This window comes from Erithacus rubecula, assembly GCF_903797595.1.
Source record: "Erithacus rubecula genome assembly, chromosome: 3".
NCBI lineage: Eukaryota > Metazoa > Chordata > Aves > Passeriformes > Muscicapidae > Erithacus > Erithacus rubecula.
Window position 1 is genome coordinate 69,421,718 of NC_136689.1, and position 12,228 is coordinate 69,433,945.

General features: G+C 37.1%; 1 protein-coding gene across 3 annotated transcripts in view; it reads right to left on the reverse strand.

Moving 5' to 3' along the window:
- CDH6 (cadherin 6) overlaps window positions 1-12,228 on the reverse strand; it is a 102,292-nt gene that overhangs the window by 12,782 nt on the left and 77,282 nt on the right. For all 3 annotated transcript variants that reach the window (XR_013773591.1, XM_079300318.1, XM_079300319.1), the window contains exons 6-8: window positions 10,998-11,185; window positions 9,310-9,563; window positions 3,465-3,601 (exon numbers count right to left, since the gene is read on the reverse strand). Coding sequence is in view for 2 of the 3 variants with exons in the window: in XM_079300318.1 (XP_079156444.1) it covers window positions 3,465-3,601; window positions 9,310-9,563; window positions 10,998-11,185 (579 nt within the window). In the remaining variant the exon portion in view is untranslated. The remainder of the gene's footprint in view (window positions 1-3,464; window positions 3,602-9,309; window positions 9,564-10,997; window positions 11,186-12,228) is intronic.

Below are 12,228 nucleotides of genomic sequence, written 5' to 3' on the forward strand. Positions count from 1 at the left end.
AAAGAAATCTGTCATCACTAATCAAAAGAAACCCAGAGACACTGCTGTTGATCTGTCTCTTTTGTGTTCCATATCACACAATATCCACCTAGGAGTACATGGGTATGGGGATGTGAGAGACAAAAATCTGAGGGAAAGAGAGTGACTGAGATAAGTTTCATTTAAAATAAATACCTTCCCCTCTCCTACAAGAGGGCTGACACTGAATTTTCCCATGTTGATTTCCTACCCATATTAATATACTTTATCAATGCATTTTAACCTATCATTCAAGTGAAAAAATAGTGCAATAAAATATAGCAGATCTCAGACTCTATATTCTTCTACAAGCATTCATTATAGTAGCTTGTTGGTTTTATTATTATATTTATTCATTATAGTGGCTTGTTGACTTTAATAAAAGTCCTATTAATGTGTTTAATCATCATTTTGTAAATGTGAAAATGCCTTCTCCAAAACTGACTGCTTATTTGTATAGCAGAGCTCAGTCATTTGGACAAAATATTGTGCTTTAAGGCTCCACAGTCCCATTGAAGTTAATATGATTCCATTAGGCATAAACCTCTTTCTAATATCAGCCATTGGGCTAAATTAATTTGATGTATAAAATAACAGTTTATGTATAATATGGACTAGGCTGAATTCTTTTCTAAAATACATCAATAAAAGAGTTGAATTTTTATAACAGGCAGAAATCAAAGACTTTCATTTGAAGTCACAGGACTATTGGCAAGACTATTTTGTAGGGCATACTTTGCTAACAAATACATTCAAATATATTGGCAAACATGCTTCTTCTCCTCTGAAGAAGGAGAATTGTTTTATTTCCTACTTTTTAAACTGAAACTTACATATTTTCATTTTACTTCTAGATGCTTAAGGTTCTCACAATTTAAAATCATACTATAATAAACAGAAGCTTCATATAAACTCTAAGCAGGATGCTCTAGGCATCTTTGATTTAATGGAAATTAATATACATTTAAAGTATCTTTTTATATTTTTATATTCTGTGTCATCATCTTTCAAATGATTTGTGCAAATTAATTCATGTAGGTTCATTTGTTCGCATTATCCTTTAATTACTGCTGGGCTGCATCTCCATAGACTCAACAAACTGCTTAAATCTATTTCTCTGTATGGGGATATCTTTTCTGCTGAGCCAGCAACAAAACTGTCAAAGTGGTGGGTTTTTTTTTCCAGAATACAGCCTCACAGTCCTGCCGAGGTTTGACTTACCCATAAGTGTTAAGCAACAAATATTTAAAAACACTCTGGGAATTGTCTTTGGTAAATCAGCTGTAATTCTGCAGCTGTGACTCACCAGACCTGTGTCCCGTGTTTTAATGCCAGTTTGCTGTCTGACTGTGGCAGATGTACTGACCTGGTGCTTCACCAGCTATTTATGTGCAGTAGTCACAGCATGATTGATTCTCTGGGCTGCTGAGCAATTGCAGCTCATACTGGTGAAAAACGAGAACATTTAGAAATGGAGCAATCTACACTTATGACAATTCTAGACAAAGGCAAAACAACCTCTGTATCCTTTTTTTTTTTTTTTTTTTTACTGTAAAACAAAATCAAGAGCAGTCATCACTGAAAGTTGTTTCTCTTTATAACTTTATAATTTTTATTTTTTCTCTATATCAAAGGGAGCACCCACCCATTTGAAGGCGCATCCTGCCTGTAACCTGACTGGGATTTTTTTGATTACCTCAGTGAAATATGCATGGAGCTTGATGAGATAATGTCACTGAGAGTAATAAGTGATTCTGTGGAATTTAGTGGAATGGGACTTTAAGTAGCCTTGCTAGAAATTTCTGGGTTTGTCAGAAATAATAAGCAGTCCAGTCTAGTCCAGTCTATCTCTTGAGACTAAAATTAGTGAAGTGTTCTGGATCAGAAAAGCACATTTCAACCTAAAAAATTTGCCTTTGGATGACATGTATCCTAGTTATTCCAAATTTGGTCTAGGCTAAGTAAAGCACACCTGGGAAGCAATTTGTTGCAGCCTGAAAGGATTCAGACTAAAGAGCAATAGTAATTAAGGCAGAATCCTGTGTCAGACACAAGAGGTTGAGAGGGTTTGGTGCAGTAGAAGGTCTGTGCTAGGGAGAAAGCAAAAAACCAAATGAGTACTTCCTGTAGGTTCTAAGACAGCTTTCAGACAGATTTCTATACTGCATGTTATTTCAACCCAGCTGGGGCCAATGCAAGTGTTCTTGCTATTGTCAATGCTAAATGTTCTTGGAATTCTTTCCTTTTCAAGCATTTATTTTTCCTTTCCACTCTACTCAGGAGCTGCCTATAGTGTATAATTTTTGACCCTAGAACCCACCTTCAAGAATTTAATAGAAACACAGCCTCATGATTAACATTCAGTGTTTGGTGTGCTGAAATCCCATACCTAGCATTAAAAGGTGTAAACTTTCACGAGAGGGAGAAAACTATTCAATTGTGTCATTCCTGTCCGCTCATACCCACTACTCTTTCATATAACCCCATTTGCTTTCCTCAGTAGCATTGTTTTTACACTGGTTTTCAGTTTTAAAGAAGACTTACACAATAAAGAAAGTTGAGTCAAGTAGTCTTGAGCTTTTCATTCTCTTCCCACTGTTAAAGAAGTAATCGAGCCATACACACATACAGACAAAGAATGTAAAGCTTACATTGTCTCAGAAAAATCAAAAGCTTTTTAACCTCTGAGGTGCAGAGAGACACTGTGACAGCCACAGAACTGATGTTTATATTAAACTTATCTACCATTCCACCCTAAATACAGGCACTGTGACTCTGCAAAAGCGAATAGAATTGCATTCCCTGATATTTGAGCATGTGATGTACTTATAGATAATGTATTATAACAAAGCAGATTGTTTATTAATGCCATCTCAAACACGTCCTTATCTTTCAACTTCTAAAATCAGTATGTCTAGTATTATCACAAGATTAATACTTTGGAACAATCCTAAACTGAGTGTCAGACTGATTTGGAGCTGCAGCTTGTAATTTCAAAGGATGCAAACAAAGTTAAAAGTGAAGATGCATAAAAACTGACTAAGATCTGGGCACCCAGATCAGACCAGCCACTTTAGACTTATTTGAAAACATCCAGTCTGAATGAGACTGAACTCAGCCAAGGAATGCAGTTTGGCTTTAAATCATCTGTTTTGCTGCATGCCAGTTTCAGAATTCAACAACCATGTTCAAAATTTAAAGTGGCTATAACTGATCAGAGAACACAGAACCGTCACCTTTCCTCCCTGCTAAGTTACCTCTTCCTGAACTGTGTCCCTCATAAACACAGAACTGCAGATGACCTCTTGCAGAGTTACTGCTTCTTCATTACTGTTGAGTGGGCTATCCATAAACCTGACACGTGCCCAGCTGTGCTTTCCACACACTCAGCTAGAAGGCTAAATTCATTACATCAGGGACAGGAGTCGTGTTTAGGTTTAACTTACTGATCTCTGCTGCTATTACTGTAATGTTGTGCCACAGCAGTGCTTCCCGGTCAAGGGGCTTTGAAGTGAATATCGAACCATTTCCTGAATTGATGTTGAATACTCTGTCCATATCAGTGTGACGATCCACAGAGTACCTGCAAATACAGACACAGGGGTTAGAGGAATGCTTTCCTTCTAATTTCTATGTTCTGAAACCATTTTCTAAGGCTAGACATCAAACAGCTAGTAAATGGGGTTTCCTTTTGTTTTCAACACAGGCTTCGGAGTCTTTATGTATTCACACAAAGAGCTAGTTCTGAGCTACTGGATAATGACACATTGGAGGTTTGATTTAGAAGGTGGAGTATTGTCACTGAATAAATGAATTGCTACAGAATTTACATACCTCTGAGAATCATCAAAGCTTTGTTTTTAGTGAAAAATGTGAAGTCTGTGTCCTGAAAGATATGAAGTTTATTTTAAGGCTGAGTTGGCTTTTCCTTTATAAAACTTTCTTTTTATGGTTTGATATCTCAACTGTTCCAAATAATTTCTGGTACAACATTTGACAGCTGGGGTGCATTTGTACCTTTCAGTTCCCAGCATTTAAAAAGGCTGCCCGCCCAAACCAAGTCAGCAAGGTACAGAGATTCATTATTCCACGGTACATATCACACAAAGGTTTGTTGTAACTCATTAAAACTAACATTCTCAGCCCTGCTTGATGGTATCTATATGTGAAAAGGAATGCTAACAAGCTCTGGATGAGCTCAGAGTCTAAATACAGATTCAAATTTTCAATCTGATCTTTTGCTTTTTCAGCTGAACTAAATCCAAGTTTAAAAGTAGAACTCTCTAATTCCCGGGAGAGAGTGCTACCACCTTGATCCAAATGCTGTGACTTGGTTTCATCTCTCCTGAAGTGAAAATTCTTGCATAAATTATGGAGGTTTTTGACAAAAGCATGCCTCTGACGTTGCCAAAAGCAAGAATGCAATTGCATTATTCTGTTCTTGTGTCAAGCCCAGCTGTGTGCTCATGTGCAGTGCAGGACAGATCCTGAGGAAGCCCAGTGTGCTCCCTTGGCCTCCTTGCAGCTGCTGCTGTCCCTTGTGTCCAGACAAGGGCAGAGATAGCAGCTGAGCTGGTAAGCAGTCAGGTGAAAACTGGGCCAGGAGAATGACTGGCAGGGTTCACTGCCACCACAGAATCCAGGGGAATGCAGAGGCTGAAGAGAAATATCTCTCCCCTGCTCTGCCCTGAAGCAGCTGCAAGACACGTCCTCTATTCTGCACAATTTCCTATGCCTGTGCAATGTCTCTTAAATTCTGAGAAAGACCTTTTATGAAAGAAGGAAGGAATAGAAGAAACTAGTCAAAATGTGGCTCTGGCAAAATTTTAAAATGAGCTAACCTGCTAATTATCTTGTAACTGATTTGTTTTTCTTCTTTGCAAATAAAAGGTGGGATATAATGCCTACGGCAAATTAGACTTATTAGGTCTTATTCCAAAATAAGAATTTAAGTCATGCCTGCCTTTCAAAAAAAAAAAAAAAAAACAAAACAATGGTAAATATTAATTATTTACACTAAACTGAATTCCTAGGGAAGCACCCAAATGACATTCAAAGGTAGTAGGACAATAAACTAACATATTTTGGTAGGACTTGGATGGGCACCCTTTGCTAATTTTTCAGGAGTTCAGATTTAGTTTTTATTAAGTGCTGTCACTTCTCTGTGAGTACTGAAATTTTGGCTGCAGGAAGTCAGCTGTGGTGTCACTTAGTTAGTTCCTTTATACAGCACTGACATTAACATCAGCTTGAAAAGTGCTGCTTTGTCCAAATCTAAACAGCACGTGTGAAATCGTTGACTTCGCTGAAATGCTTAACAGGAATAAGTTTATACAAACTGGTCTGACTCTTATATTTTGACAAAGTAAGTATTTGATATGGTAAACATTTTATTTTAACTTTCATTCATTTGGGCTTTTACATGATATTATGTTGGTATCTTGTGAATTCAATTATTTTCAGATACTCTGTAGCTCATTTCCACACCTTTCAGCTGAAATACTTTGTTATTTCCATTTTGCAGTTAAATCTGGATTCTGTGTTCTTTGAAATGAAATATCAGGATTTTCTATAGATTAGCTGTTCCAGCTAATTGTAATGCTATGTTTCAGACTCTTATTCAGCAAGATATTTAAATAAGCAACTAGCTTTAGGCATGAGCTGTCTGTTCGTTGGGGGTTTTTTCCCTTCAATTTTCTTTCACTCCAGCTTCATATTTTGAATGGACTTTAAATATCTTACTGTCTTAGCACATTTTAATGCCTTGGTATATTGCAATCACTATCTTTGTTAGAGTTCCAAAATTCAATCTGCACAGTAACTGGAAGAAAAAAAAAGTAAAAAAAGGTTCTGGGCTTTTTCTAAGATTACCAGGGCTGTAACATGGAGACCTTCTTCTTCAAGGTATTAAGGATATTAAAGTACAAGTATATGTAAAGCCATATGTATATTCAGTCATTTGTAAAGTGGAAACTCAAACTCATAAAAATAAAACCAGCAGAGACAGTTTCTTAATGGAATGTTAATTTTATTTCTTCATATCCCAAAGAAAATACATACAAGGTCAGTGCATTTAAAGTATATTCCAATTATACCATTAAATCTGGTCTAGAAGGATGACTTTAATAAGCTAGACTGTCACTTCTGTTCTCAGTTTGCATAATCCAGTCTCTTTTGATCAAGGATTTTTAATTATGTTGAATTGGTGCTGATTCTGACTTCTGGATCACAACCTAGTGAGAATTAAGTAGACAACATCAAACTAATTTTTACATTTATTTAATGAAATTACGGGTGTGTGTTTGTCACACTTCAGGACTTCATCTCTTTCAAGCTTTGAGGAATTGACAAGCTAGGAAGTTAAAAGGTATCTATGTATACTCCAGTCTCTCCTTGTACATAACAGGAAGAAGGGAAGGGTAAAAGAGAGAATCTAACACATGCAAATATGTTGTCAGTAAAATACACAAACAAAATTTACCCTTACATTTGTTTGCAGATCATTTTCATCTGGGGTACTTTAGTAAATCAAATCACAGCAGGAAGACAGTTCCAGTGACTGATGAACTTCATTATGTCTCTGAGGAGTTACTATAGCAAAAAAACTCAGCTAGCAATTTAAAAAGATCTGATGTACAATACAGCAGCGCCAGTTTCAGCATTGTTTGTTTTTTATCAGTATGCAGAGGTTCATATTATTTCTGTGTAGATCAAACACAAACAGAATGCAAAACTTTTTTTTTATAACACCCCTGGACTGTAAAGTGCTACTGGGGAGCATCTTAATATTACTACACTTGGACACACTCAAATATAGCCAAACATGTATTAGTGTATTTTTGTATTTTCTCAACATCATATCAGAGCAAAATCTGCTTATGAGACTTAGACTGACAAAATTTAGCTCTACCAATACACAGGTCACAAATGGCAGCCTTACGACCAGGGCAGATATCTGCAGATATTTTGCTATTGCTTCATGGTCTTGTGATGCTCAGCAGCTTGCTGTCTAATGCAACCACGAGTCAGGAAGATTTGTGGGTCAGGAAGGGATGTGTGTGTGAATTTTTCATAATGCATTTTCATAATGATATTGTGAAGGTTTCCTTTAATGGAAGATCAAAGGGACTTTCATCTAATAGAGTTAGGGCTCAGTTTGTTTAAGAGGAGAAATCTTCACTTGAGGAGAGGAGAAAATGGAAGGTTTTCATTGTAATATCAAGTGTCTAAAGAATTTATTTTTAACCGTCAAGAAAAATTGACAAGCAAGTGACAAGTCATATATATACAGTCTAATTGCATCTTCCCCAAAGCTCAGAGTGAAAATTGGATTTAGCATCTCTATTGCATGATAGAAAAAAAAAAATTACCCTGTCAAAAAGATGCAGACTCAACCCATGCCCCTAAATTCTAGCAGATACCCAAGATATTAGCACCATAAAATTACATTTATTGCAAGTTAACATCTCTCAGGCTACTGCTCTCTGCTGATTTCCTTTCTCTCTTACTGATTTTCCCGTTTTTTATTGCTATGTTTATTTCTATTACTCAAATCTCTTTTCGATTTTTATTTTTCTTCTCCTTGCACTTGGCTGTTGCACGCTATTAAGGTAAAAAGTAGACAAGATTTCTGCTGCACTGCATCAGTTTTGGCACTTCTACTAAATTTTGCACAATAACTATCTGATACTAAAATATGCAAAGTACTTATATGGTATTAAAGAACTGCCCTTTGAAAGTTAGGTAAGTTTTAGCACACACATTCAATTAATAGCAAAGAGCCGGTAGGCAGTACTCAACAATGAGCAGCCTAGTCCCTATCCTCTGTAAATCACTTATAATTAGGAGCTGGTGCTGGTGTGAAATGCAAATGGTTGTAGTTATCACCACAGGGAAGGAGGGAAGCACTCCCCTTACTCTCCAGTGGCATTAGATACAAGAAACCAGGTTCCTACAATGACTGCAAGGAGCCTGAGTGTCACCCCAACCAATTTTTCCTCTTCATGCTAGCATGGGCTTGAAAATGTGCTGCAAAAGATGTTCATTCTGTCCTGGGGCTTCACCAAACTCAGCAAAACCTTATAATGCTATTTAAGTGTCTATGATCTGCTGGCCCAGAATGACAAAGAATTGCTGCATGTCATGATAAAAATGTAAGAAAACTTCAATTAAAGCTAGAAGGCTTAGTCTTGAACAAGAATTAATGTCTAGGGCATGCAATGCAAGATGAAGATAGTTTCTGCCAGAAACATTTTAGATTTAGCTTGTTCATCTAGGAAATTAAAATTACAAAATTGTACTATTTACTGCCCTCACAAACTAATAGCTTAAAATTTACTCATTACTGTAAGAAATCTTGATGAAAGATAATTATTTGCAGAAGTGTAAAGTATTGATGGACTAGATTTTTATTAAACCTGCACAGTTCTATATTGATCAAAGGCTACTATTGAATTTCCAAGGTGCCCAACTCAGAAATATGCTGAAAATTGACCTGGATTTAATATTGCTGCACTTTTCAATTCCTCCTCTTGCTGCCTTGTCAGTAGCAATGAACTTTAATTAAAGAACACAACTATTTAAAAGTTCTTGAATACTCTATCCAGTATGACTTAAGTACACCAATATGCACTGAAACAGTACACAATTTACAAAAAAAGAAGACTTAGGTATAACTACTCCAACCTTAACATTTTCTCCACTTCCTCAAAGAGCAGTTTATTGATTCATGGCAAGTTTAATTTATGAAGCTCATGAGACTGACTCTCATCTTGGAAGCTTTGCACTGATACAGGTGAGATTAGAGCCTGGTGTGTACATGAGCTGATTTTGAGGCATTTCTACTTATGATTTAGAAAAGATGAATGTGGCCTCTGTTAAGCAGGTCTGGACAGATGGAAGAAGAAAAGGCTGCTGAATCACTCCCCTGTCACATAGCCAAGAGGATGCCCTGTGCTGCACTGGAAAAATGTTAAAGGTGGAAAGAAAACACTAAAATTTTCTTAGTGGTCTTTTTGCAGTCAATTTTTTCATGGTAGAAATAACCACATACATTAGTTACTTGAGAGATTAGGATATAATTCAAGATGCAAAGGCCATGCAAACACATTCACACATACCTAAATATGTTCAAGCATGAGAGATCATTTACCATGTACAGTACTCCATATTCAAGCATGCCCTACAATTCACATTGTTACAAGTGAGGATTTTTTTGTGTGTGCTGACAAGATAAAAGCAAAATCAAAGCTGTAAAGAATTTACAGGCAAGCTGAAGTAGTATATGCTTACTTGACAGGGTTCCTGGCAGCATCTGGATCCTGAGCAGTTACTGCTCCTATTACACTGTTTAATGGAACATCTTCTTTCACTTCCATTATGTATGCTGGTCTGCTGAACATGGGGGGTTCATCTACATCCTCCACCTGAATTCTGACTGTGGCTGAGTCCTTGAATGGCCCCAAGTACAGGAATCGAGGGTCCACATGGGTATTGGTAGCTTCCACTTTGAGAATATACAAGTTTTTACTTTCGAAATCCAAGGCCTGGGAAGGAAAAATAAAGTTTAAGAAGTCTGTGGGGCTGTGATTCTCAGCCAGACGAGCAGGATGAATGGTGAGAAGTCATGGGAAGGCTTGTGCTAGATAACAGGAGCCTGGGAATTAAAATGCCAACAGAAAGGAGAAAGTTCTCTATACCCAGATAATACATTAGGAAGAAAACAACTTTTACAAGGAATTTAATACCTGGAACTCCTAAACACGAAGCAGTTTTCTTACACAGCCTTAACTCTTCATGCCTGCTATTCTGTCATTTTCGGCATTCTGATGATTTCTTATGCATTTCTTGCCCATAAGCACTATACACTAAAGGAGGGAAGATTTTCTAAGTGTTGCTTGCTTAGATGCTGCTGTTCAGCATTCCATCACTGAAATGAAACACTGTGGCATCAAGTGTCTGATATTCAGGACCACCCACAAAGCACAAAAACACGATTTTGTGATAGGCTATGACCATAGCACATGCTGTTAAAACTACAAAGAAACAGCATTTAGAGACTCTTTGCTACTACTTGGAGAAACGTGGGGACAGACAAGTCACCCCGTTTTTCCATTACATCGTAGAAAATTCACAGCTTCTGTCAGCAACCGACAGAAATGCAAACGGAGTTAGACTGATATCATAATCAGACCCTGGAAGGCATCTCCTAAAATACAAGTAATGACAGGTGTCGTACTGATATCAACAAGCAAGTGCATGTTCAGAAAATCTACACAATGTCTATCTAGCGCTGACTGAACTTGGATTGATGAAGGATGATATCTGTAACCTTATCAAGTTTGCCTGATAACGCACTGTAAACAATATTTCTCAAACCTTTTCTGACAACCAATGTGCAACCTAGTAAATGATGTCCACTATGATCTTGCAAGGCACTGATTTTTATTTTTTTCTAAAGCAAAAGCATGCTGATATAGACTAAATTTTTACAAAATATGAATAAAAAGAAATTTGTGCTTTAATATATTACAGCTGCAGAATCAAAATTCTCTTATAATGAAAAATAGGCAATGTGATACTCATCATTTCTGTTGTCTTAATACAGTATATTCTATTAAATGAGAAAAACCTGTAAGCACCATAGGGAGAAAATTACAGTTGGATGGTGGAGCTTCCTTGAGTTTTTCTGTGAGTATATTCAGGCTGTAGAAATTTTTCTCAATTGCAATCCCACTCCTTATATAGTTCATTCTGTCAGGTCCTCCAAAGTTTGTGCATTGGTTTAGTAAAGGAGGTATAAGAAGAAGGATATAAATTTCTTGCATAAAAGAAACTTTACGTATGTAGAGATACCGAACCGATCGAATTCAAATTAACAAAAACATAATGATTGCACTAAAAATGAAAAGCATATATGTGCTAGATAAAGGTTTAACTGGTGTTTCAGAGGCTGGGATTGAGTGTGTTCAGATGTGTACCTTTTTCACAGTTATAATCCCTTCCTGCGTCTCCTTGTCGGTGGTAATTCCAAACATGTCATATCCATCCCCCTCAGTGATGCTGTATTCAATCTCTGCATTTTCATCCACGTCAGCATCGTTGGCTTTTATCCTGCCAACCGGGGCATCCAGCGGCGTAGACTCGGGAGCCCTGAACTGGTATGTGCCTGCAGCAGAGAGGGAAGTCTGGTGAGTCAGCCTCAAGTGCTTTGGACACCATCTCTTGGTCCACTGACCTCGCTGGGTGTGTGCAGGTGAGTTACTGAGTCACTGGCACTGCACACCCTCCTGGGACAAAAGCCTTCAGCTTCTGCTGTACTTTCACCTGGGTAAAAGTTGCTTATTTTTCTATCTGTTTCCTCATACAGAGGATGGGAATTTTGCTTTGCTACAAACATGTAACTTTAGCAACAGGTGCCCCTTGCTCAATGTTCTCATGATCTCTGTTGGCCATATCAGAACATGTATGAAAAATGTCTTGAGGCCAAAGGGCAAATATTAAGAATTGTCAGAAGCTAGCATACCTTAGTAACACTAAAGCTGAATCCAGTTCAAATACCTATTAAAAATGTACTACATTGAACTTTTGTCAGAAAAAAAACCCCTCTCCTTTTGGAGTGTTGGCATTATGAAACTGTATCTTTGGCTTTTGCATTGAAGACACTTATGTCCAGAGATGTATAATTAACTCATTGGGTGAAGAGTGTTATATTTCTTCTTAAGTTGCTCTAATTTAAATGGAAACTCTTTGCCCACAGCTAAGAACAGACTTTGAACCTAAATGACAAGTTGCTTCCAATAACTTTCCCAATGACTTAACTGCCAAAGCTCACTGATTTGTCTGATAGTATCTGCAATTATTTTCTGTAACAGCTGCTCTTGACTTTGACACACACTGACACTGTGATACACACACATCATACAGAGAGAAGTAGTTAGACAATGTAAAAAGAAAAAAAAAATGGAGAGAGAAAGAAGAAAGTAAAGACAGAGGAAAAGAGAAGAGGATGAAAGCTGAATCACTTTGAATCCCTTACGGCAATGAATGGTCATTAATAGAAATTACTTTCTAAGAGAACTTGTGTAATTGATTCCCATAAGCATCATACAGATATCTACAAAATGATTTGAGATAAGGAAAGTAAATAGGCAGAAATACCTGGTATATTTATGTATGTGCTTTTGTTTCTGTATGCAAAGAATATAGGAA